Source organism: Rhineura floridana, chromosome 3, assembly GCF_030035675.1.
Source record: "Rhineura floridana isolate rRhiFlo1 chromosome 3, rRhiFlo1.hap2, whole genome shotgun sequence".
In the NCBI taxonomy this organism is placed as follows: domain Eukaryota; kingdom Metazoa; phylum Chordata; class Lepidosauria; order Squamata; family Rhineuridae; genus Rhineura; species Rhineura floridana.
The window spans coordinates 13,285,961-13,313,682 of NC_084482.1; the positions used below are offsets into that span (position 1 = coordinate 13,285,961).

General features: G+C 44.3%; 1 protein-coding gene across 4 annotated transcripts in view; it reads right to left on the reverse strand.

Annotated features, from left to right (window-relative positions):
• The window catches only part of OLFM2 (olfactomedin 2), a 282,766-nt gene that overhangs the window by 238,355 nt on the left and 16,689 nt on the right, over positions 1-27,722 (reverse strand). The window contains exon 1 of one of the 4 annotated variants that reach the window (XM_061614511.1): positions 4,915-5,356. The exons of the other annotated variants lie outside the window; for them this stretch is intronic. Coding sequence (XP_061470495.1) covers positions 4,915-4,971 — 57 coding nt within the window. The 5' untranslated portion in view covers positions 4,972-5,356. Of the gene's footprint in view, positions 1-4,914; positions 5,357-27,722 lie in introns of those variants that run through there. 4 annotated transcript variants of the gene reach the window in all.

Genomic DNA, 27,722 nt, shown 5'->3' on the forward strand with positions numbered 1-27,722 from the left:
GAACTGTCACTAGAAGCTAAAATGATGAAACTGAGGTTATCATACTTTGGACACATAAATGAGAAAACATGATTCACTAGAAAAGACAATAATGCTGGGAAAACAGCAGGGAGTAGAAAAAGAGGAAGGCCAAACAAGAGATGGATTGATTCCATAAAGGAAGCCACAGACCTGAACTTACAAGATCTGAACAGGGTGGTTTGTGACAGAGACTCTTGGAGGTCGCTGATTCATAGGGTCGCCATAAGTCACAGTCAACTTGGAGGCACATAACAACAACAAAAACCATGCCACACAGACTCTTGTCAATTCTTTCTTTGAAAGCTTCCAAAGGTGGCAATTCTGCACACAGGATGTTGCCCACAGTCTTTTATGAACATCTTCAAGACTACAAGGGCAAGGCTGCATGTATGCCATAATTGTGTGGGAGTGCAGAAAACCTGCTGGAACTGGTAATGGGCGCTTCCTGGGAATCTGTTTTTCTTAAGAGATAACAAGTTTCTAGTCCTTATGGATGAGTATATATTCTAATTTGCAAGGTGTAAGTGAATGCCTACTGAATGTCAGTAGCCAGAAAGGTAGCTCAATAAAATTTGGGGGATTTTCACCTCTTTTGTGAGCAGCAAAACACAGAGACACATACATACAGTGGTCAAATATAAAAGAATACATTCTCAAGAAAGGAGAAAAGGAAAGATGTGCTCAGTTCACTATTACACTGCAGAATGAATCAGTTTTCCTAGAGCAAGATTTTAGAAATTTTAGTGTAGCATGCACAAAGTTCTGCAATGCATAAAGGTTAAACAGTGGTTGTTTTCTCAGCTGATCTTCTGAGGAAACTGGCTTCTGCACTCATTACAACATTTAGGCTACCCATCCTTTATACACTTATCAAGAAAAAAGTCCAGTTGAACTCAATTAGACCTCCTTATGAGGTAGATATCAATAAGATTCCACTGACAGTGACTTTTCTGCACTTCTCTGGATATGCAGAATATTGACAACCCTGCGATCATGACATCCTTCTTGGAAACTATCAAACATGCAGCATTTTAGTATAAAAACAATTCAATATTTAGGGATATTTCCTTATTGCCAGTGGACTGAGTACATGATTGCCCTTGTTATTTTTCAGTCTCACTGCTATAACTCTATTCCGCTTTTCTGTCTTGGACTTGACCTTCCTCAAACCCTTTTCCAGCAGCACTGAGAGGGATGAGTTACCCCAACTTGTTACATCTTCTAGAAGTCTTCATATTTTCCACATCTTGGGAAACAAAGTCCATACCTGGATTTTCCTGCTGAATGCAGGCATCAAGTAAAATCCTGACTTTTTTTCCCTAGGTACTGTCCCTTGATCCTGGGATAGAGATAGGGCCAAACCCAGCCTCTAGCCTTTAAGTCTGGCTCCCAAAATGGTCCATGATCCCAAGGGCACACATAGTTATGCACTTCAGCCACTTTCTCTTACCAGAGCTGGGGACATTGTGGACTTCCAGGTGTTGTTGGACCGCAACTCCCATCCTCCTCCTTGACCATTGGCCAGACTGGCTGTGGCTGATGAGAGTTGTAGTCTGACAGCATCTGGAGGGCCACAGCTTCCCCATCCATGCCTTAAGTTGACACAAAGACAGTGAGATTTTTAACCTGCTCTTCTTCAGTGTGAACAGCAGAAAGGGTTGTGCCAAAGTCCTTCCCTTACTTACTATAGCTGCTCACATAAGCAGTCCCATGGAGAAGCCAAGACACAGACAAATAGATGAGGGCAGCTGGGATGCTTAGAGGGAAGAGCTTCAGCAGTGGCTCTGTTGTTGTCCACACTGGAGGTGTTACAGACCCTTTTGTCTGCACCTCAGTTCACATGGAAGTGAGTCAATGGGCCCAGCTCTTTGGCACATGCTCAGCTGAAGATAAGGCTTCTGCTTACATTTATTTTATGAATATTGTGGCCTCTGCATGAAAAGTCAATGCTAACTAAGGCTCTGTTCAACACTGAGGGATTACCAATGCAGTGATGAAGAGCCAGTGACTGTGGATATTGCTGGGTGCCAACTCCCATCAGCCCCGGCCAACATGGCCGGTGGTCAGGGATGATGGGATTTGTAGTCCCACAACATCCTGAGGACCACAGCTTCCTCATCCCTGAAGCACAGAAGGCCAAACCAGGACACATAACACCAGCTATTTGATCCCACCTTTCAAATCTGGAGCTAGGGATGGCCTGGTTTTAGTGGATGGAGCAACAGAAAATAGATTCCCTTATGGACCCTTTGCCACATCTTGGTCCAGTCTAGTTTACTTTAAAGTATCCTGAGTATCCCAGAAAATACACGCTGACCATGATTTCATCACCATCCTTGACAATGGTCCCGGTTAATTTAATCATTGGGGGGGGGGTTCTTCATTTGAGCCAGCGTTAGTCAGGGCTTAGCCTCAGAATGAGTTTCTAATGGCCCAGTACACCTTTGGAATATGAAGCAGTAATGGTATGCTTCTAAGCATATGTAGAGATATACATCACAGAAGAACCTCAGCCAACCTTCTGACATGTAGGACTGTGCAGTGGGATGCAGCAATTACAACCCAATGGGGCATGACTTCCACTCCAGTTTGAGTCCTGGTTCTCCTCTTACAACACCTACATGGTATCAGTCACCCTTAAAGCAAATCTTTTAGGCCCAGAGTGAATGCCAGCCTGCTAATGCCTTATGTGGGGCCATGTTGCAGGGACTTGGATTCACCTGGCGATACCAGGCCTTTACTTCTGGAGCAGTGCCTGCTGCATTCTACCTTCAGGGAACACTTTCCACATCACCATGTTCACTAAATGAAATGCAGAGTGTCTGAGCAAAAGCCATCAGGCAGGAAAATATGTGAGAACCCTGCCATTAAAAAAAAAAAGATGCAGGAGCATATTCTCAAGTACACTCACTTCAAGAGGGGCACTGGACAGGCCTCTTGTGCCCTCCCCATTGACCATGTGATCCAAAAGCATGGCCTTGAACAAGGGTGGACAGACTTCAGGCATGCAGATTTGACTTTTTTGTTGCTTTTTTACTAGAACCCCGAGTCCATCAACTAGACCACTGTTCTTCAGCCTTGGGTCCCCAGATGTTGTCAGACTACAACTCCCATTTATCCCAGCCAGTTTAGCCAATGGCCAAGGATGGTGGGAGTTGCAATCAAAGAACATCTGGGGACTCAAGGTTGAAGAACAGTGAACCAGACCACCAAAATAATGGCTTGGGTGGGGCCAGATCAACACTTAGAACTTAGGACCACATCGGCAGCTCTGAGCACATGATCAGCCCAGGAATGTGTTTTCAGTACCAGAATGGAGTTCATAGCCTACACTCTCTTTCCTTCCTTCAATCTAATCTTTTGGAGGGCAGGGAGCATTGTTGTTGCTTTTGTTAAACAAGTGGGAATTAGGAATGCTTGCCAGTCTGCTGCAAATGTTTACTTCTGTCTTAGAACACACCCAATATCCCCTGCATCTTCTCATTGCAGGGAGAGAATCTCTTGCAGGAACCTTGCCTGCTGTTCCTGATTCTCTCTTTGAGGAATCCATCATGATACATTTCTAAGGAATGCCAGGATGCCCTGGATCACCACTTGAAAACCCACTGGTGTAGACATGCCCCCAGTGGTGGCTGATGCCCTTTGGAACCAGCAGCTTGGAAAGCAGAGAGGCCAACAGGAGGCGGAGGCAGAGCAAGGACAGGCAGAGCCAACTCATTCTTTGTTTGTCCCCATCCTCCTCCCTCCTGAGTTCTAAAGTGGGCAACACTGAGGCTAAGGAGGAAGAAGCTGACAGGCATGGCCACTCCCTGACTGGTTCTAAGTAAGGAGGTAGGCAAGTGGGAACAGGCTCAGGGCTGACTGCACTTGGTGGGAGAGTGCCTCATTTGCCCTCATGGGCCAGTCTTCACTGTGTGCCTTACATGCACTGCTGTTCATCATAGCAGGACTGTCCCATTGAAAGAACCAACTTACACAAATGTCAAGAGAAATGTCAATCAGCATTCTCAGCCATTGTGAATCAGTGCGCTGCACAACTCTCATAAAATCTTAAAACATGTGACCTCCCAAATAGCTTGCTTCTGGCATTTTGGCTCCACCCACTTTCAAATTGATTTATTTATTTATGTTGGCAACCTGGAACAACCTGTCAAAGTTGCGTTGGTGTCAACGTGTATGAAACTGGTAAAGGCTTCAAGGCCTCCCAAATCAACACCACTTTTCCAGTTACCATCTTAAATACGGGTGGGGGTCTTCTGGGGAGGGGGTGAAGAAACGAGGAAATTAGAGAGAAAAACTGTCCTGCCTTTCATTGTGTTTCAAGAAACAAGAGGATAACTTTTCAGATAAAATCAAACTGACCCTAGACCGGATTTTTGGGAAGTGTATCCCAAAGAAGACAGCGGTAGTAAAATAAAATAAAATGAAACTCACAGCATGGGTTGTGAAGGGGCAGAGGGAGAAAAGTGTCCGGCATTGAGAGATGGGAAGGTGGGCGTGGACTGAGGGATTGGGGAGAGACAACGGGAGAAATCGATACATCTAAAATGGATAGTATTGTGCACTAAAAGCTAGGGGTTAATCCAACGAGTAAATTAATACTGGGATGTTGTTGTTTTGCGGCGATGTGGTCAAATAATCCAGAGAGAGAGAGAGAGGCTCCGCCCCTTGACCCCTGGCCGGCACTCTTTCCAACTCGGAGCAGGGGGTTACTCCACCATCACCACCCGACCCTCGCTTGGAAAGAAGGCGCCAACTCCTCTCTTGCTGCCTCAACTGGCGTCCCACCCATCCCTTCTGGGCAAAGCAGCAGGCTCCATGTGCAACCTGCCTCAAAGCGAGAGGGCAGAAGGGAGGTCCCCGTCACTCCCCTTGGGCGCAACGGGCACTTACCTGAGCTGCCCGAGAGACGGCGATCAACAGCAGGAGCAGGTCAGCGAGGAAGCGCATCGTGCAGGCACCAAGCCTAGCCCAGCTGAGTCTCGGGCGGGCGTCAGCCAGCCGGCTCCCCCCGCCTCTCCTCCGCCCGCTCAGCGGCTCCTCCGCATTCCCGCGCCAAAAAGGAAGAGGCGCCGCTGTCGCCAGACTCCAGCGCGCTCCAGGCGGGAGGATAGACGGCCAGGCAAACAGAGGGACCGACGGCGCCCGGTGGCCTCCCTTCCTCTCCACCGGGCAGGGCGAAGGCAAGGAAAAGGCGGTGGCCGCCCTCTGCTGCTGCCGCTGCTGCAGGGGGGCCCAAGGGCCGGCAAAAGGCAGGCAGGCTCCGCCTAGCGCTGGGCCAAACAGGCAGCGCTCCCCGTGCGCTCCCACGGCCCCAGCATCATCTCTTCCAGCCGGCAGGCGAAGGAGGGAAGAGCGGTAGGGTCCCACCTAGGAGGGCAAAAAGAGAGGGAGGGGGGGTTCCCCGACCCGCTCATCTCATTGGTCCTCTCAAGCCGATCGCCTGCCAATACCGAGCGCTTAGGGGGGCGGAGGGGAGCCCCTTTCCCAGGCTACTATACTAGGGAAACACTATACTAGGGATCCCGCCGGGAGTCTTTGCTTCGAGGCTTTGGAAGAGCACTTAAACTCCCAGGGCGTATGCCCTGCCTAAATGGCCCCTTTTTAATTCATTTTGATAACCTCGGGAACAAGGGGCCACGCATATACTAGATCTCACTCGGCGTTAAACGAATCGAAAATCACGATCACCTACTTGTAGACCTTTTATCTGCGATCGCTAGAGCGGATTAAAATTTCCACTCGACCCAGAGGAAGGCATGAAGAGTTATGATTTCTTTCGTTATTTTAACGTACGCCTCGCTTTAATCAGCTCTATTGGGCGCTCAGCTTACATCACAAAGCCAACGACGCGCTGAACACAGACCAGAACGACGAACAGAACCCGTCTGCCTGCCATGCTTCAACCACGCCGTGCGCGCAACACCCTCTCCAGGGCAACTGACCAGTATTATGCTGCCATATACATTCAGGATACTGCTCCTCCACCCCACCCCACCCCGCTCAATTTTTAATATAACTGTATAACATAAAACGAGTGAAGTTGGGATTCTAATAGGTGCCGGCGATTTGGGGCAAGTTTGAACGATCTCATCCTTTTCTCTAAATTAGTTTTTTTATTATTATTATTATTATTATTATTATTATTATTATTATTATTATTATTATTATTTTCTGGAGTAGCTACTACACTTGGGTTCATACCTGTAATCGTTAAAGCAAGATAGGTTTCTGCAGGAGCACAGGACCAGCTGGTGGCAATTGTTAGTCAAATTCCAGAGCAAGCCGACACTTACCTGTCAGTGTCTACTCAAAATGTAATTTCCATTGAATTCAGTGGGACATACTCCAAGGGAAGTAGGTACAGGATTTTGGCCTTAATTATCTTTTGAGAAAAATGGTGTGATCTGGTGGTGGTATAGATGGTCCTTTATTTATTGGTGATGAATTCATTTTATTTATATCCAACTTTTCTTTTTCAACAGTCAACCCCAACCTGACAGAATAGCCCAGGCTGTCCCTGACCCATAAGACTGGGGCTTCTCTTTAGCTGTTTGAATTCCCTGAAATCCTGTTTTTATATACTTTTATACCACTATTTTACTGATTTTATGTTGTCTTCATGTCCTGCACCGCTTACAGATTTTAAAAATATTAAGTGATTTATAAACGCTTTTAAATGAAAACGAATGTAAAACTATAAATGGATCAAAACAGACCAAAGAAAGGAGTTTTGCTCTCTCTCCTGCACCCTTTCGCTCTCCATCTCTTGAATAGTTGGCTGGTGGCTGATGAAAGGGGCAGGTGGTATCAGCTCAGGCAGGAGAATGGGAAGAGCCTCTGATCTCACCCTTTCCCTCTGGTAGGACTCAGAATGGCTATTCACTGATAGAATACCAAGGGGGAGGAGCCAAGTGGTGGCTGGGCCAGACAGGTGAATTGGAAGGGCCTTGCACTTTCTTCTCCTGCTAAGTTGCAGAATGGCTGGCTGCATCAGAAAGGGAAGCCCTGTGGAGAAGGGCATCAGGCTGAAGAGAAAATTCAGAGCGTCTAAACATGGGAAGAGGAACACATTCCCAATTTCAATGCCATTTCTTTCTTCAGGTCCCTCCAGCTTCAAAGGAGAGAGTGCTCCCTCTGTTTTGCATTGTTTGTCACACTCCTTATGACTCCACCCTGAATGCAGCTGCAGTTTGAAAGCTGTTAGCTGCGGAAATGTGTCATGCTGGCGGTGCCTGTACAAACAAAGAAGGAAACAAACAAATATGGCACCAGTTTCCCCATTGGTTAGATGCTCAAGTCCACTCCTAACTTAACTCCCTCATGCATAAATCAGTACTTCTGTAAATACACATTTCTAAATATGCAACCTGCGTTCTGAAAGCATAGATATGTCCCTGTTTGCCACTGAACATTTCTCCCACCCCAACCGAAGTTCACATCAGCGGCCTAAAGAGAGAAAGAGAGAGAGAGAGCAGTACCTGTTCTTCAATTTATGAAAGCTCAGCTTGACTGAGAAGGTCAGTTTTCAAATCTGTTAAAGCACATGAAGGGGCAAGACCCAGGCCTATGTGATGTCCCATTTTCACACTTTGGTTCCTGGTTGCTACACCATATTTCCCAGCCGCCAATTTAACATCTTTTGGAACCCTGACCACTTGTGCTTTGACTTACTGCCTTCTGGTAGCTATTGTATGGCACGTTTCATAGCATACGTTTTGAGGATAAAAAGGAAGGGAGAAATATCCCACTTCCAGTCTTTTAAACCAGAGTGTGTTGAAATATATGTGCAGCAGCTTTCAGCTTTCCAACTGTTCGGGAATGTTGGCAAGCCTGTTAGTTACACAATTCCATTTGTACCTTAGTACCCTGCCTGAAACCCTCAAGAGCTGCTGCCAGTCTGCAGTGGAAGCTGGTTCATTAAGGCAACAGTGTCCCACCAACCTCAGTCTAACCTCAGGCAGCCCCAGCCTGCTTGCCTTCTTACTTTCAACCGGTCCAAAGGGTGACACTGCCTATCAGCTTCCTCTGCCTTAATTTCAATATTGCCACTGTAGAACTTTACAGAGAAGAGGATGGGGGCAAAACTAGAATGAGTTGGCTCTGCATGTCATTGGCCCTGGCTCTCATCTATGGTTGACCTCTCTGCCTTCTGCCTCACCAGTCTTAATGGGTGCCAACCACCACTGCCAGTCAGTGTAGACTATATTGAGCTTGATGGATAAAGGGTCTGACTCAGTATAAGGCAGCTTCCTGTGTGTATTCCTGATATCTGTACTATGACTGTTTCTTGTGAATGATTGTCTGGCCCTCTGCAGGTGTTAATGCAATCATCTCAGCAATTATCACCAATCTGCTACTGTAAAAAGTTAAAACGTGTGCCTATTTAACATTTATTTACGTTCTAATTATCACTGACAGGAATTTTTTGCATCTCATTGCCATTCAACTCCCACCTTACAAGTTTCTCTTTTTTTTGTATCTGCCAACTAAGATTTCACCGCGTGCCTCTGACAAAGTGGGCTTGAGTCCATGAAAGCATATGCCATGATAAATTTGTTAGTCTTTTAGGTGCCCCAAGACTCTTTGACTGTTTTTTGTGCAAAGTGATGCATGTTGGGGCAAAAATATCCCTCCTAACTTTACATATATTCTGATGAGGTCTGAGCTAGCAGTAACTGAGTAGGAAAGCGTTTGTGGAGTCATCATGGATGGCTCAGTGCAAGCACCAACCCAGTGTCACTACTGTGAAAAAGTTAAATTCCTTGCTATCACTAGGAAAGAGATCAAAAAGAAAAATACCAGTTTTTTATGTCTTCATAAAAATTTATGGTGTGACTACACTTGGAATACTCTGTGTGTGTGTGTGTGTGTGTGTGTGTGTGTGTGTGTGTGTGTGTGTGTGTGTGTGTGTGTGTGTGTGTGTGTGTGTGTGTGTGTGTGTGTGTGTGAAAGAGAGAGAGAGAGAGAGAATGTGTGTATGTATGTATTAAATTTATATCCCTCCCTTCCTCCCAATAGGAGCCCAGGGCAGCAAACAAAAACGCTCTAAAACATCATAAAACAGACTTTAAAATATATTTAAACAAACTATTTTTAAAACATATTAAAACAAATCTTTTTTAAAAAAAAACTTTAAAAACATCTTTACAAGCAATTCCAACACAGATGCAGACTGGGATAAGGTCTCAACTTAAAAGGCTTGTTGAACGAGGAAGGTCTTCAGTAGGTGCCGAAAAGATAACAGAATGGTACCTGTCTAATGTTTAAGGGGAGGGGATTCCAAAGTGTCAGTGCCACAATGCTAAAGGTCCACTTCCTATGTTTTGAGGAATGGACCTCCTGATAAGATGGTATCTGCAGGAGGCCCTCACCTGCAGAACGTAGTGATCTAATGGGTATTTAAGGGGTAAGACAGTCTTTCAGGTATCCTGGTCTTAAGCTGCATAGTGTTTTGTACCCCAAAACCAGAATGTTGAACTTAGCCCAGTAGCTAATAGGTAGCCAGTGGTGACCACTGCACCTCAAAGGGGATGTTGCAGAGCTGGGGAAAGCATAGGTAAGAGCAACCACAATGGTCAAGGGGTTGAAACAATTCCACTCTAAGGAAAGGTTACAGTATTTGGGGATCCTTAGTTGGGGGGGATGTACATTAGGGGGGATATAATAGAGGTTTATAAAATTATGCAGGGTTTGATAAAAGTGGATAAAGAAATGTTTTTCTCCCTCTCTCTTCATACTAGAATCCAGGGACATCCAATGAAGCTGAATGGTGGAAGATTCAGGACACACAATATCAAGTGCAGCCTATAGTCAAACTACAGAATTCGCTACTGCAAGTTAGGAACTTAGATTCATGGAGGATAAGACTGTCAGTGGTTAATAGTCATGATGGCTATATTGCCTCCAGTATCAGTGGAAGCGTATTTTAATACCAGTTGCTGGGGATCATGAGTGGGACAGTGCTATTGCACTCATGTCCTGTTTGTGGGCTTCCTAGAGGCATCTGGTTGGCCAGGGTGGGAAACAGGATCTGGACTAAATCCTCTGTTCTGATCCAGCAGGACTCTTCTTACGTCCTTACCAAGAATGCAAAAGGGTGCCCTTGCCTTATCACTCCCAATGACTATGAGTCACGAGGTGCTTTTCCAAAGTGATGCTAAGCACATATTTCATCTCTGGACATAAGCATTTTTTTTTAAAAAAAAAGTTAATGTACCAAATAACTCAAAACATCCATACTGTTCACATTATAGCTCGTATGGGGAATCGAACCCACAGGAGGTCTGTGAAGTTGGTGGCTTGAGGGCTGATGATGAGTATTCCCAACTCTGGTGAAAGAGTGGAACTGCAAGGAGACCAGCCATGCTAACAAAGCCTTTATACACCAGTAGTACTGAGAGGCACAGTCCTGTTCTGGCCACATTCTGAGTTCACAGTGTCCAACACTGGCAGCTACTAACAACGATGAGGCAGAGTTACATCTGCTAATATCAGGTCACAGCAGGCAGAGTGACCACCACTAAAGGCACAGCAGGCAGAGTCACATCAGGTAAGGTAAATCCATAGCAGGATAGAGTGCATGCAGCTTTAGACAAAGCAGAATTTGTCAGGACCTTGGACAGAGCACTGTAAGAAAGCTGGCCGGATTGTTCTCACCCGCTCTAAGTGGGAGCAGTTGCTTCAGAAGATGCTACCTGACATTACCTCCATTCCCTCAAAGAAATTGTCTATGTTTTTAATATAAGGAGAAGTTGCTTTGTTCTGCAGCCTTCAGCTCCTATAATGTGGGGCTGCGAGGGATGCCCCAAGAGGGAGTCCCCTTGAGTCGAGTAAAGCAATATTCTCTGGACAGAAAGGATCTGGAGCAGAAGACAGCTACCCTTTGGGAGGCATTTCCTATCTGTGTCATTAAGGAGAAGAGTAGGAGGGTGAATGGTGACATAAAGGGCTGGGAGGGAGAGAGTTTTAGGGATAAGGGACAATATAGGGAGGGGGGAAGAAGCTGGAGAATTTGAATCTTGAGGCTTGTTCTGAAGAGACCTTGAAGTTTGTTTCTGAGCCTGACTTGGGAGAACTTTGATGGCATCTTTAGGTGAACCTGGATTGAAGAATGCTCCCCTCCCCCACCTCAGGAACATAGGAAGCTGCCTGATATGGAGTCAGACCATCTGTCCGTTCACCTCAGTATCCTGTACACTGATGAGCAGCAGCTGTCCAGCACTTCAGGCAGGTGTCCCTTCCAGGCCTACCAATATGCCGTAGATTGAACCTGGGACCTTCTGCGTGCAAAGCAGATGCTTTGCCACTGCCTTCCCCACCCTTGGCCTTGACCGGCCCTGACAGTATGTTTTTAAGAATATTACCTCTGCAACAACAGAAGGTGACTGGCTCTGTCTTTTCAGTGTTTGATATTCTAGTCTCCCTGAGTCTCTGCTGGGGAGGATGTTTGAGCTTTTGCTTTTCTCAAACCTAGGACCTTTCATAGCCCAGATAAAAGGAGGGGTGGGAAAAGGAAAAAGACGTACTCTTTGTTCTGCTGAGGGAAGGGAAGTCACATGGTTTTGTCTCTTCCCTGAACAATAGTTTGCCGGAGACAGCCCAGCAATTATCTTTTAAAATGTACTGTGCGAACCGCCTCCACCATGCTGAAGGTGGGCCCCTCTGAAAGGGTGTGTGTGTGAAGAGAGTGTGCCTCAGTGAAGCAGAAGGCAAGGACCCCAAAAGCTAATCTTCCCATTGTCTTCAAGGACAGAGCGTTGGTAATAATCAAAACTCTATTCCAGCTTTCTCCTGACTTCAGTCCTCATTGAACAATTGATAGGGTCAGCTGTGACTCTCCAGATATTGTGGGACTCCAGCTCCCATCAGCCTCAGGCAGTGCAGCCAATAGTCAGGGATGATGGGAGTTGGAGTCCATTAGCATCTGGAGGGCCACAGGTTCCCCTATCCCTGCTACAGATGAACTCACATAAGTCCATTGAGTCTTACCCCTTAGTAAATGGGCTTAGGATTCTGACCTTAAAGCTTTCCCATTTGACCCCACTGTTTTTTCCTGCCTGCACCCGTGTATAGAAAATATGTAGTACTGGTTGCCTGTTGAGAGTAGTAACTTCATTCACATGATGAAGTGGACACTGCACCCAGAAAAGCTTGTACCAGGGGATGGGAAGCTGTGGCCATCCAGAGGCTGTTGGAATACAGCTCCCATCAGCTCCAGCCAGCAGGGCCAGTGATCGTGGATGATGGGAGTTGTGGGTCCAGAAATGTCTGGAGGGTCACAGGTTCCTCATCCTTGGGCTCAGTTAAAGGGTCCTCACATAAAGGATGAGAAACTTTACAGGTTTAAAAGTCCAACAGGCTGCACTGCCATGTGGCAGAATAGGTCCTGAAGCCCACCACCCAAAGACTAGTTCATCCATTTATGTTCCCCACTAGATGACTGCAAGAGCAAGCCATGTCTCTCATGTGTGAATGAATGGGCCCTCACAAAGGAAATCACACAACACCAAAGCCGCAAACCTTTTTAATGGAGTCAGTCCATGCATTCTTCCCTAGTGTTGAATTTTAGAGCTCTGTCCTCTTGAACTCTGTTAAGAGGGCTCCACTTGAACCAGAATGGAACCAGACTGCTGGCACTTAAAATTAAAAAGGTGGCAGAGCAGCTTTTAAACTGCCTGAGGGGGGAAACCCGACAGGAGCTGAGGAAGGTCTGGTTCGGAATAAACCTCCCCCATGGGATAAAGACCAAAGAAATGATGGAATTTTAAAAGGGGTAGGCCTACAAGTAGGCATTGTGAGAGCAGGGGCACAGGATATCAGTTCAGAAGGGCAAAATTACCACAGGCCAAAACAAAAGCGCCAAAGACACTTGAAGAGAGACAATGCCTACAATTGTACGCTAATTCTAGGAGCCTCCAAACCAAGATGGGAGAACTGGAGTGCTTGGTCTTAGAGAAGAGCATTGATATAGTGAGCATAACTGAGACCTGGTGGAATGGGGAAAATCAGTGGGATACGGTTATCCCTGGATATAAACTATATCGGAAGGACAGGGAAGGACATATTGGTGGCAGTGTTGCTCTATACGTGAAAGAAGGCATTGAATCCAGCAAGCTCGAAACCCCAAAAGAGGCGGACTCCTCCACAGAATCATTGTGGGTGGTGATACCATGCCCCAGGAAGGATTTAATACTGGGAACGATCTATCATCCCCCTGATCAAAATGCTCAGGGAGACCTGGAGATGAGATATGAAATTGAGGAAGCATCCAAACTAGGAAATGTGGTAGTAATGGGTGACTTCAACTACCCACACATAGACTGGCCGCATATGTGTTCCAGTCACGACAAAGAAGCAAAATTTCTAGATAATTCTAAATGACTATGCCCTAGACCAGTTGGTCATGGAACCAACCACAGGGACGGCAACCCTGGACTTAATCCTCAGTGGGGACCAGGACCTGGTGTGAGATGTAAGTGTTGTTGAACCGATTGGGAGCAGTGACCATAGTGCTATTAAATTAAACATACATGTAAATGGCCAATTGCCAAGAAGATCCAACACGGTCACATTTGACTTCAAAAGAGGAAACTTCACAAAAATGAGGGGACTGGTAAAAAGAAAGCTGAAAAACAAAGTCCAGAGGGTCACATCACTCGAAAATGCTTGGAAGTTGTTTAAAAACACTATATTAGAAGCTCAACTGGAGTGCATACCGCAGATCAGAAAAGGTACCGCCAGGGCCAAGAAGATGCCAGCATGGTTAACGAGCAAAGTCAAGGAAGCTCTTAGAGGCAAAAAGTCTTCCTTCAGAAAATGGAAGTCTTGTCTGAATGAAGAAAATAAAAAGGAACACAAACTCTGGCAAAAGAAATGCAAGAAGAAAATAAGGGATGCTAAAAAAGAATTTGAGGAGCATATTGCTAAGAACATAAAAACCAACAACAAAAAATTCTATAAATACATTCAAAGCAGGAGACCATCTAGGGAGGCGATTGGACCCTTGGATGATAAGGGAGTCAAAGGTGTACTAAAGAACGATAAGGAGATTGCAGAGAAGATAAATTATTTTTTTGCATCTGTCTTTACAGTGGAAGATATAGGGCAGATCCCTGAACCTGAACTAACATTTGCATGAAGGGATTCTGAGGAACTGAAACAAATAGTGGTAACGAGGGAGGAAGTTCTAGGCTTAATAGACAATATAAAAACTGACAAATCACCGGGCCCAGATGGCATCCACCCAAGAGTTCTCAAAGAACTCAAATGTGAAATTGCTGATCTGCTAACTAAAATATGTAACTTGTCCCTCAGGTCCTCCTCCATGCCTGACGACTGGAAAGTGGCAAATGTAACACCAATCTTCAAAAAGGGACCCAGGGGGGATCCCGGAAATTACATGCCAGTTAGCTTAACTCCTGTCCCTGGAAAACTGGTAGAAAGTATGATTAAAGCTAGATTAACTAAGCACATAGAAGAACAAACCTTGCTGAAGCAGAGCCAGCATGGCTTCTGCAAGGGAAAGTCCTGTCTCAGTAACCTATTAGAATTCTTTGAGAGTGTCAACAAGCATATAGATAGAGGTGATCCAGTGGACATATTGTACTCAGACTTTCAAAAAGCTTTTGACAAGGTACCTCACCAAAGACTTCTGAGGAGTTTAGCAGTCATGGAATAAGAGGAGAGGTCCTCTTGTGGATAAGGGATTGGTTAAGAAGCAGAAAGCAGAGAGTAGGAATAAACAGACAGTTCTCCCAATGGAGTGCTGTAGAAAGTGGAGTCCCTCAAGGATCGGTATTGGGACTTGTACTTTTCAACTTGTTCATTAATGACCTAGAATTAGGAGTGAGCAGTGAAGTGGCCAAGTTTGCTGACGATACTAAATTGTTCTGGGTTGTTAAAACAAAAAGGGATTGTGAAGAGCTCCAAAAAGACCTCTCCAAACTGAGTGAATGGGCGGGAAAATGGCAAATGCAATTCAATATAAACAAGTGTAAAATTATGCATATTGGAGCAAAAAACCTTAATTTCACATATACGCTCATGGGGTCTGAACTGGTGGTGACCGACCAGGAGAGAGACCTTGGGGTTGTAGTGGACAGCACGATGAAAATGTTGACCCAATGTGCGGCAGCTGTGAAAAAGGCAAATTCCATGCTAGGGATAATTAGGAAAGGTATTGAAAATAAAACAGCCGATATCATAATGCCGTTGTATAAATCTATGGTGCGGCCGCATTTGGAATACTGTGTACAGTTCTGGTCGTCTCATCTCAAAAAGGATATTATACAGTTGGAAAAGGTTTAGAAGAGGGCAACCAGAATGATCAAGGGAATGGAGCGACTCCCTTACGAGGAAAGGTTGCAGCATTTGGGGCTTTTTAGTTTACAGAAAAGGCGGGTCAGAGGAGATATGATAGAAGTGTATAAAATTATGCATGGCATTGAGAAAGTGGATAGAGAAAAGTTTTTCTCCCTCTCTCATAATACTAGAACTCGTGGACATTCAAAGAAGCTGAATGTTGGAAGATTCAGGACAGACAAAAGGAAGTACTTCTTTACTCAACGCATAGTTAAACTATGGAATTTGCTCCCTCAAGATGCAATGACGGCCACCAGCGTGGATGGCTTTAAAAGAAGATTAGACAAATTCATGGAGGACAGGGCAATCAATGGCTACTAGCTATGATGGCTGTGCTGTGCCACCCTAGTCAGAGGCAGTATGCTTCTGAAAGCCGGTTGGCCGGAAGCCTCAGGAGGGGAGAGTGTTCTTGCACTCAGGTCCTGCTTGCAGGCTTCCCCCAGACACCTGGTTGGCCACTGTGAGAACAGGATGCTGAACTAGATGGGCCACTGGCCTGATCCAGCAGGCTCTTCTTATTATACAGCCACAAGAGTGCCTGTATACTATAGCCAGTAGGGATTTTTTGCGTTCTACCATGATACACAGCAAGTGGATTGGACTGTGAAAGACCAACCCAAATTGAGTTTGCATTTTGACAAATTTGTAAGACAGTACAATATCTCAGAGAAGAGCTGAGGTCTCCTGCTCCTCTGGTGCATTCACTAGAGCCGCCCCATTTCCCTGCTTTTTAAAGTTTGATAGAAATATCTGTGGGCTATAGGTACATTCTTAAACCACAAGGTTTTTTGCCTATTAGTGAATGTTCTTATGTTCTTAAGAGCCGGGCACACTGATGGCTTTATAGAAATAATAAATTAAATAATAAATTAAGTATTAATAGCATTCAGTCTACAGCCATCAAGGAAATGGTCACTGTGTACATGCATGTGAGCACCAGCTTTAATCACCACCACTACCATACACACACACCCAAAACCCTTGGAGCAAAGACTTGCCTAAATGAAAGAGAGAGATGGGTGAATTTCTACTCCCTGCTGTCAATATTTTGGAAAGACATCACTGCCACCAAATAGATCTAGGTTCATATATTTTTCTTTGTCCTCCAAGTCCCCTTGCAGCTGTTAGTCATTATTCTTATGAGCCTAGTAAGCATTTATGATGCCATCCGGCCAGGCAGATAATTTTAAATGATTAGCATAACTCCAGCTGGAAAATTGGTCTCTGCCGCTACCACAAAATGAGCCACCCGGATGCAGCTACAGGTCCTTCCTGCACTACACTGCATTGTCAGTTTTATATCAAGCTCAATATAACTGGGAGATGGTAATTTGTCTACATTGTACATGCTCTGGTAATCTCGCGATTGGATTACTGCAATGCGCTCTATGTAGGGCTGCCTCTGAAGACAGTTCGGAAGCTACAGCTTGTGCAAAACGTGGCTGCCAGATTGATAACGAGGACCAAGCGGTCCGAACACACAACACCTCTTCTGGCCCGCTTGCACTGGCTTCCAATTTGCTTCCAAGCCAGATTCAAAGTGCTGGTTTTGACCTATAAAGCCTTATACGGCGCGGGACCACAATACCTGTTGGAACGCCTCTCCCAATATGAACCTGCCCGTACACTGCGCTCGACATCGAAGGCCCTCCTCCGAGCTCCGACCCACAGAGAAGCTCGGAGGGTGGTAACAAGAACTAGGGCCTTCTCAGTGGTGGCCCCCGAACTGTGGAACAGTCTCCCCGATGAGGTGCGCTTGGCGCCGACGCTGCTGTCTTTTCGGCGCCAGGTGAAAACCTTCCTCTTTTCTAGGGCTTTTAATTTAACTTAATTTAGTTTTAAAGTGTGTTGTAATTGTTTTTAGATCTTTCATTCTCTGTACTTTTGCTGTATGGTATTATTGGATTTTATTGTATATATTTGTATTGCTTGTTGTTCACCGCCCAGAGAGCTATGCTAGTGGGGCGGTATAAAAATTTAATAAAATAAATAAATAAATAAATTGTGGAATTTCTTCCTGGAATACACGAGGAATTTCATTTTTCAGTTCTGTTTCTGATCATGGACACAACATATTTCCATGGAAAATCTTGTCTACTGTTCTAATTTCTGCAGGATCCAGTCATTCAAACATGATCAATTCATCACTTTAAGTTAAAGCCTTCTCCCACTAATGTGTCTGTGCACGTGCATTTTGCTCAAGGTCTATACTGCATGATGGATTTTGTAGTACTGGTGAACAGGTGTTAATAATACAGCCCCAAAATGAAAACAGTTTAATACAAGAATGCATGACATTTGTTATCAAAAGTATGGTGGATTTCAGAATGACCATAGCCACCAGAAGGTTCCCATCAGGATTTCCCACTTTCAGTCTGAATTGTAGGTAGTTGGTGTTTTTGTTGCTTTTGGGGTGCAGGAGGAATTTTACTAGCAAATCTAATGTTTGCATTGTAATTTCCTACTTACAGGACAGCTTTCCAATCCATGCCCACTCCCTTTCTAAAGAATATCATTTTGCTATGTAGGATTTTAAAAGATTTACAGAAGATTTCTTGCATTTTGTCTATGTGATCTCTGAAAACTTCCTCTCCTTTTTCTCACCCACCATTAGAAAATACACAGGGATACCACACGGGATGTTCACACATATTCTGTCTGCAGGAAAATGATTGCTCATTTCTAGAATGTTGACATCCACAAGAACATGGGAACAGCCCTGCTGGATCAGGCCAATGGCCCATCTAGTCCAGCATCCTGTTCTCACAGTGGCCAACCAGATGAACCTGTGGGTAGCCTGCAAGCAGGACATCATCTCAACAGCACTCTCCCCACTTGTGATTTCCAGCAGCTGCTATTCAGAGGCATTCACAGTAGGGGTAGAACATAGCCATTGTGGCTAGTAGCCTTTGATAGCCTTATCCTCCTTATTAAAAGCCATCCAAGTTGGTGGCCATCACTTCATCTTGTGGGAGCAAATTCCATAGTTTAACTATGCATTGTGTGAAGAACTACATCCTTTTGTCTGTCCTCAATCTTCCAACTTTCAGATCCATTATATGGTCCCAAGTTCTAGTATTATAAGAGAGAGGGGGAAACTTGCACAATCTTGTATGCCTTTCTCATGCTCCCCCCTCCCAGTGCAGCTTCAGTTGAGAGAAGTGAAAGGACAGTGTCTTTTAAATACCTCACACTGACCCAGGTGCTGTGAAGGCTGTGTATTATTGACAAGAAGCGGAGAGAGATTAGGTTAGCAGTGCTGAAGTTCACATATTGATTTCAAATTGCTAGAAATGGCTTAGTAAAGTTTTATTTGTCTAACCTAGGCTGACCTTAGGAGACAAGCTATCATTGTGTGCTAGTATTATACAATCCTTATGAATGGATGGATAGACAGACAAATAGGAGTGGGCGAGAAGAAGCTTTGATGATGAAGAAGGAGCCAAGGCAAGAAAGGGGGGAAAGCCAGTGCTTCTGTCAAGATCAATCACAAGGCAGTCTGTAGTGGTTTAATGAGGTATAACAGCTTGCATAAAAGAAAGGAAGAAAACGAGAGCTGAGCATTAATTAATGGCATAACATGAGACAATTTGTGCATTGTACCATCTCCTTTAGTGTAGAGTGTGTAGAAATAAGGCACGATGGGTAAGACCTTTCAAGCGACGTTCACACTTTGGCTTCCAATTGCTTTTTGCTCCCTGAGTGGTGGTGAGGCTCTCAAGGTAGCCTTTAGAGAGCATGTTTCCTTTAAAAGAGAATTGGCTTTTTTTTATAAAAAAAAAAGAAAGAAGGAAATATATTTCCTGTTTACAAGTGTGCAGGCTGAGCAACTATTAGAGAGGTGAAGCAAACAGCACGTGAGCAGAGCAGATAGCACTGATCAAAAGTCACTCTGAAATCCAGCTTAACTAAGTGGACACATGGCAGCCAGAGTTACCCGTAGTTTCTTTCATCTGTTTTACTTTCCTACTGTGATGATATATTTTTAAACTGATCTTGAGTTTTTGTTTGTGTTTTGTTGCCCTTGTGGCACTGTTTTAATGATTGATATGCTTCATCTGAGTTCTTATCTCATTTTTAAAATGTTTTTAATCCAGAAGCCACTGTGGGGGATCTCTGGGGAATCTAAAGGTGGAGTAGACATTTTCTAAAATATATAAAAAATAAATGGACATACTTCTCTCAAAATCCTGCTTTCTTTTTCAACTCCTTGACAACTGCCTCTTCAGACTCTGGCTGGGCAAGGAGTCTTGATCCTCTGCCATTCTGCTGCAGAGCATGACTCAGTGATGTGCATCCCAATGTGGCTTTACACAAAAAGCAGCAAAATTGGCCAACAGTGTCCTTTATACCTCATATACACCACACACACTAATGACTCGGCTGTATCAAAGGCTAATGGGAGGGATATCTCTACAGTGGACATAACAGGGCACATAGCCCCTAACAGAACTCTCTGTCTGTGGTTCCAAGTCCATCTGAAGAGATTTCTTTCCAATTGACTTTGTTCTCTGTTCTCCATGAACCCCAAGCTTATAGATTTGGCACTTTATGAATAAAAGGGAAGGAATGGAACTTAAATCATCAAGCGTTAAATATGAAAACTTTTGTTGTTGCAAATGTAACATCAACCCTGCTGGACTGGACCAGCATTATTGTCTAGTGCAGCATTATTTTTATTTTTATCATGACAGTTATATCCCACCTTTCTTCCAATGAGCTCAGGAGGCTCCCCATTCTAAACTCAAAACAACACTGTGAAGTAGGCTAAGCTGAAATGACAATGGCTTGGCTCAAGGTTCACCTAGTGAGCTTCATAGCTGAGTGGGGATTTGAACCCTTGTCTCCCACATCCTAGTCTGACAGTCTCACCACTACACCATGCTGGTTCTAACAATGTATCCATTAATGGTCAATCCAATGCCTCTGGGAGGTTTCCAAGCAGTCCATGAAAGTGACAATCCTCCCTTTTGTCCCCATGATCTGGTATTTAGTGAACTCATAAAAAATAAGGTCCCATTTTACAGTCTTGGGCTATTAGCTGCAGATAGACCTATCTTTCATAGGTCTATTTAATCCAGTGGTTCCCAAACTTCTTCCTCCATGCACCACTTGAAAATTGCTGAAGAACTTAGAAAAATCTTTAAGTGGTTTGCTGACTGTTGTAGCAGTTGTAATGTGCTGTGCTCGATGCTGTATGATTTTTAATTATATTTTTGTTGCTTCTTTTATCTCATAGCTATTGTATTTTATTGTATTCCATAGAATTCAAATTTTAATCTATAAAATACAACATAAGAAATAAAAGAAGCAATGAAATACAAGTAAAAATCAATAGAAATATTTGATGCAATGGATGCACTGTCTCCCATCTTCAACCACAAATCCACAGGCATGCCACAGACCACTTGAATGAAGCTTGTGAACCACCAGCGGTCCCCGGACCATACTTTGGGAACCCCTGGTCTTCTTTCTCTTTTTTAAAAAAGCTACCAAAAAAAAACCTGTGCTAGTGAATTCTGTATGTTAATGAAACCCTATGGGAAGAAGTACATTCTTTTGTCTGCCCTGAACCTAGTGCCAATCAGTTTCACAGTTTCAGTTTTCTGTCATTATGGGATAGCAAATCTTCTCTCCCCCCACCCAGTCCACTGTCTCCACACCACAGATCATTTCCTCTGTGTTCCACGTTCAGGCTGTGTGTGGCATCACTTATTGTAGCTAAAACAGCACCACCAACACACAAGCAGGAACCTCAAGGTTTACCGAAGAATAAAACATTTTTAGGGGAAAAAATCTAAGGTGTCTGGGGAGTGTGAGGGGCGGGGGAACCAAAAACAGAAGTGATCTTGATTAGTGGCCACAGAATGCTGTGGGGGTGAAATATGGGGAAATGAGTAGGAGTGGAAATGGTTACAAAACGGAGCATCCTGGAGGAGGACATGAACCCTCCACGCTAGAATGCCTTCCTGTAAGTTAAACTTGTAATTTTATAAACCTCTGCCACGCTGTCCCTGGTCTCCCATCACCCCTTCATCAAAGTGTAAACTAAACTTCTAGTTTAGAAATGCTTTGCCTTTCCTCATAGGGAAGGTGCATCAAAAATCACCCACCCCCACCCTTTGCTTGCTCGTTCTTCACTTTATGATATCTCTGACTGTGATGTAGAAGATGGGTGGCTGAAGGCAGGGTATATATGGAGTGCATTTTCAGCCCTTTGAAATCATTTAACGTAACTCCCAATGCATCTGCAGTTTGAGCCAGACTTCCAGGAGAAGCAGCTGTTGCATGCCAACAGACACAAATGGAAACAATTCTCTCTTTATAAACTAAACACCACATGCCAGATACACCATTTTTATGGCTGCAGAATTTAAAAGAAAAATCTCAGCAGAGTGTGTAGCTTTGAAAGCTCAATTAGCCCTGAATGAAAGAGCTTCAAATTAAATGCTTGACTTGGGGACGAGATTGATGAGGAAGGTTACTGTTTCCCTGCCCTGGTAGCAAAGGTGAAACTGTAAAGAAGTACAATCAGTTATGAAGCATCAGCAGAAGAAATACAGGTGACAGAAATGTCAGCATCACAAGGGCTCGCAGAACTCAGTACCTCACCTTACCTTGTTTTTTTTTTACAAGAGGTCCCAAGTTCTCCACTACATACTCTATTAAAATCATGGCCTATTTATTATGAATAATGTACCAAATGCATTGGGGTATAGGGTTGCCAAGTTGCAACCTGGAGATTGCTCCTTTCCCTTTAACAATGAGCTTATTGTTGTGAAAGTTATACTCCATCAACCTGGCTTTCCAAAGCCCCCAGGATAGGGTTGCCATATTGCCCGGTTAGCCGGGTTTCACCCAGATTCTTTGCATGCCACCCAGTGCCTGTTTAGCCCCTTAGGTGGCCCGGATTCTCAGCTTAATTTTTTTAAAAATTAAGTTTCTAGGTGGTCCGGTTCTTGAGATATACATAAAAATGTCAGCTGGCCCTCGACTGTTAAATCTTTCTTTAAACGGTACTGTATAGCACTTCGTAGATTTAACCCCGCCCGTTCAGGATTGCAGCCAATCAGTGAAGCCAGGGTTGTGTTTCAGTTTCATTGACCTGAGGCAGTGTCTAGAAAACATCATTGCAATGCCAGAAAATGGGTTTCTCCCCGCCCCCCGTTTATCTGAAAATCTCATAAATTGGGTAAGTATATACATTTCCGTTTTTTCCCCTCTTGTGTGTAGGAGTCAGATCCTGGGCAGTGTTTTGAAAACCTTCCCAATACTTGCTTTTGTAAAAGCAATGCTAATCCCATATGCCCAGAGTAAATTCCATTGAATTCAATAGGACTTACTTTTGAGTAGACATGGTTATGAATGTGCTGAAAATCAATGGGACTTTGGAGTGAATGTAAAAAAGAACTGTGTTTGTGTTCTAACTCTTTCTGTCCCTCCCCCCCCAGTCCTATTTTAAAGCAAGTAGGCAGGGCTTACTTAGGTATTACAGTTTTTATTCTGTAGGAAACTAATACTGATTTCTTTAAAACTAATACTGATTTTTCTGCAATGACCAACTGGTTTGACAATAAACTGTTATATGGGCTGTATGTATTTATACATCTGCAGTGTGTGTGTGTGCATGTATGGAGTCTTATGATTCGGAATTTTGGGTTGTGTGAATGAAGTTGCTTATCACTTGAGGTTGCAGTTCTGTCCCTGTTTGAGTAAGCCCCACTGAATACACTGGGATTTGCTTCTGAATAAATAAACCTAGGATTGCACTATAAATATCTTTACAGTTTGTGTAAATAATAAATATATTTGATAGTCATGCTTATATAAATATTTCTTCATTTATCATATTTTTGGTTTTTGGTTAGGAATCCTGACTGGTTGTGAGATGCTTAGTTTTCTGCCTTACTCATAGGAATCTTGTTGTGGTTGGTATGGTATTACATTTAGGAAAGTGTTACTGCTTTTTGTGTTGTTTTTTTCCTTTTTGCATTTCACTTATCTTTAACCTCACTCCGTTACAGCCATAGAAGCAACAGCAGCATATGCAAGATAATTAACTCCCATTAGTGATAAGAGCAAGAATTTATAATTACCCGTATATTCCGGTGTATAAGACGACCCCAAACTTTTCCAGTTAAAATATAGAGTTTGGGATATACTCGCCGTATAAGACTACCCCTGCTTATGACATGCAAGCGATGTACCTTACCGGCGATTGGCTGGTTGTTGTATACAAAGCCTATCGTGCGAAGGCAAGAATGTCTTTGAAGTCAAGACTAGGGGCGTCAGGCCCCTCCCACTCTCCAGTTCATTCTTGCCTTCGTACGAACAAGATTGAGATCCTATAGCGTAGCTTAGCTAAGTTTTCTGTGTTTTTTGTTGCTGTATTTGTTTGACAGAGTGTGGAGGTTTTGTGACTGTGTGTTTACCAAGTGTTCCCTTCCCTCTGTCTTGTATCTAACGTCGTGTTGTCCATTCCTGGGGAGTTCCCTTGGAGGGGTTCCCTGTTGCCCGGGCCATTGATTTTCCCAGCCTTTCATCCAACGGCCATCAGAGGGACCGCGGCTGCGGTTTTCTCTATTCCCAGCGGGAGCTTGCGGCTGCAGCTCCTGTCGTTATTTCCCTCCCGTTCCTGGCCATTTGAGTCTCCCCCGTCCCGGGAATATTTCGTTGAGAGTCTGCGGCTGCGGCTCTCTCTCTCCCTTTGCGGCTTTTATCTCGGACTGCCTTGAGCCTCGCTGCCTGACAGTTTCGCGCCGCAACGGTCCCTGCATACGGCGGCTGCGGCTGCGTCCTCCTGCTTCCTTAGCGGCGGCAGCTTTTTTGCCTTTTTTACCTAGCCGTTCCTTTATTGATTTTCTGCGCCGCGACGTTGCTTATCGGCCCCGCGGCTGCAGCACAAGCGGCTCTACCCCTGCCCGCCATTGCCGCTTCATTATTGTCCGCCATTTTTTGACTTAATTTTCCCGCTCTTTTTCAGCACCCGGCGTATAAGACGACCCCCAACTTTTGAGAAGATTTTCCTGGGTTAAAAAGTCATCTTATACGCCAGAATATACGGTATTATTTTAATTAAAACAAGAGGCTTATCAGTACTTTGAAGAGGACCAGATATTTATTTTCTTTCTGAGCCCAGGACTGGGTCTTTCATAGAGTTGCCATATTCCAGTTCCACAAATCCGGGCAGGCTAATTTGCATATTATGCAAATTATTTGCATATTGATATTTGGATTGTCCAGTTGTTTTGTTTTTGTGCCTAGGAATTACCACCAAAAACTGGGGAAAGATGTGAGAAATCTTTTTTTAAAAAGCAACATTTTCAGCCTTAAATGCCTAGACTCTAGTTTCCAACACTATGGAATATTTATTGATTGATTAAGAGGATTTATATCCTGCCCTTCTGCTCTTAAAAACAGAGTTCAGCACAGCTTACAAATATAATAAAAACAATAAAAATACACAATCAATATAAAAACATAATAAAAACACAAAATAGCAACAAACATAAAGTAAGTCAGGGCAGCAGTACGGTGAACCATTACATATATGATATATTTCAGAGATGTGGTGGGTGGAGAAAAACAAGAAGCCAAAATGTTAGGAAAAGGAGTCTTTCACACCACATGCTCAGTTCTAAATACTGTTGCAGCAAGTTTTACAAGTTCCTCCAGTATTCCACTAGTGCAGGCACTCAGACATTCAAAGTATCTGTATGTTTCTTAGGTTTTATAAAAGCAGAGCTTTGCTTAAAATTTCTTCTCCTTTTGATCAGCCACATCTACACAGGTTCCACCACCCTACTCAAAATGAAACTGGGCCTGGAAGTGTGCAACAACCCCACACATACCTTGCTAATTAGATTACCAATGCCAGGATGTCTGTCTTATCGACTACTCTCCTGCTCCCCCCCCCCATTATATTTGTAAGCTGTGCTGAGCTCTGTTTTTAAGAGCAGAAGGGCAGGATATATATCCTCTTAATCAATCAATAAATATTCCATAGTGTTGGAAACTAGAGTCTAGGCATTTAAGGCTGAAAATGTTGCTTTTCAAAAAAAGATTTCTCACATCTTTCCCCAGTTTTTGGTGGTAATTCCTAGGCGCAAAAACAAAACAACTGGAAAATCCAAATATCAATATGCAAATAATTTGCATAATATGCATAATATGCAAAATAGCCTGCCCGGATTTGTGGAACTGGAATATGGCAACTGTACCCCAGGGCAGCTTGCAAAACATAAATTCACTAAAGCAGCACATCAATAACTTTCAGCATACTTAAACCACAAGCAAAGGGCAACAACAGCAGCATCATAAAAATCCACAGCCGAAACATTTGCCAGTTCTAAAAATAAAAACAAACATTGCACATGGCCTGGGCAGCAATCGGTGTCTGAAACTGAATAGGCTTCACTTATCACCTAAAGCAAGAGCAGGAAAGCCTTTTTGTGGCAATGGCCACATACTTTCAGGATTGAGGAGTAATCTGTGACCTGCCAGGGGTGGAGCTGAATTCAGCAGTGGATGGATCCAGAGCCAAAAGTGGGCAGGGCCACCCTTTTTCTGCCACCCTTTCTCTCTCTCACACACACACACACACATGCACACACATACACTCCCCCCCGTGTCTTCCTCTCAACCCAGAAAGCTGACATTGATCACTCTTGCCAGAGATTTGAATTGGTCATTTGCAGAGAGCTTTGAAATTAGGCTGACAGTTGCCGTTGCCCACCCGAGTCCCAAAGAACACAACTGAATGGCCCTGTTGAACTTCTCTGCAAAGGGAGTCCCATAAGAAATAGCACCACTCAGAAGGTGAGAGATGTAGCCTCTGCTGTGCCAACTGCCCAGGCCCTTCCCAGATCATCAGCGCTCATCCTCCTCCCAAGAGCAGGCAGGGTCCAAGTGATCCAGACCCAGGAAGGAAAAGGCTGGGAAGTACTGCAATGACAATCTCTCCCACTGTGAAAGAGCAGTAATTAAGAGTGTTAGGCTAGGACTGGGAGAGCCAGGTTCATATGCCCACTCAGCCATGAAGAACATTGGGCTAGCCACAATCTCTCAGCCTAATCTCCCTCACAGGACTGTTGTGAAGATAAAACTGGATGGGGGAGGGTCGTATATGAGTTCTTCCTTGAATTCATTGCAAGAAAGACAGGATATAAATATGATTGCTGTAAACCGTCCAGAGAGCTTCGGCTATGGGGCGGTATACAAGTGCAATAAATAAATAAACAAACAAACAAATAAAGGGAGTATTAGTGGTAAAGCAACATCTCCAGGTCGCAACCTAGCAACTAGTTGCTGGGGTTTTCAAAGAATCCATAACAGGATAAAGGTCAACATGAAGCGAAGCACGAAGAAATGAAACTCTTTTAGAATCATAGAATCGTAGAGTTGGAAGGGTCTTATAAGGCCATCAAGTCCAACCCCCTGCTGAATGCAGGAATCCAACAGGTGGCTGTCCAGCTGCCTCTTGAATGCCCTCAGTGTTGGAGGGCCCCCCACCTCCCTAGGTAATTGCTTGCATTGTCATACCGCTCTAACAGTTAGGAAGTTTCTCCTGATGTTCAGTTGAAATCTGGCTTTCTGCAGCTTGAGCCCATTATTCCATGTCCTGCACTTGAGAAGACATCTTGGCCAGCTGGAGTCAGACTGGCTAACATAATGCAAATCGGGCACATTCTGGATCTAAGAGAGCAGGGATGGTGAACCTATGAGCCCTCCTGGTGGTGATGGACTCCAGCTCCCATCAGCCTCAGCCAGCATGACCACTGGACAGGGATGATGGGAGGTGGACTCCAGCAACATCTGGAGGGCCACAGGTTCCCCATCCCTGTAACAGAGCATGCTTGTTTGTTTTTAAATCTGCCCTGATTACTGGTTCATGCTGGGCTCATGAAGCAGTTCACCATAACATTTTGGGTGCAATAAGGAACACAGGAATGAAGCTAGGTGAGCACAAAGAGGAAAAAGGTAATCCAGAGATCCCCACCTTTGATAACCCTGAGTTGATGATAGTCCCATTTTGACTTAGGCAGGTCTGGTCAATACACACAGCAGAATGGATCTGAAATGTGGTGGTAGAACCCTGAGGTGGTGGAACAGACTGCACCACTCAGACTGCAGGAGTGTGAGGGGTGGAGGTCATGTTTGGAACCTACCCCATGTTAAAAATTCCCAGCAAGTGTGATGTAGCTGTTAGAGTGTTGGACTAGGACCTGGAAGACCAGAGTTCAAACCCCCTCTCAGCCATGAAACTTGCTGGGTGACCCTGGGCTAGCTGCCAAATCTCAATATAACCTACCTCTCAAGGTTGCTGTGAGGATAATATG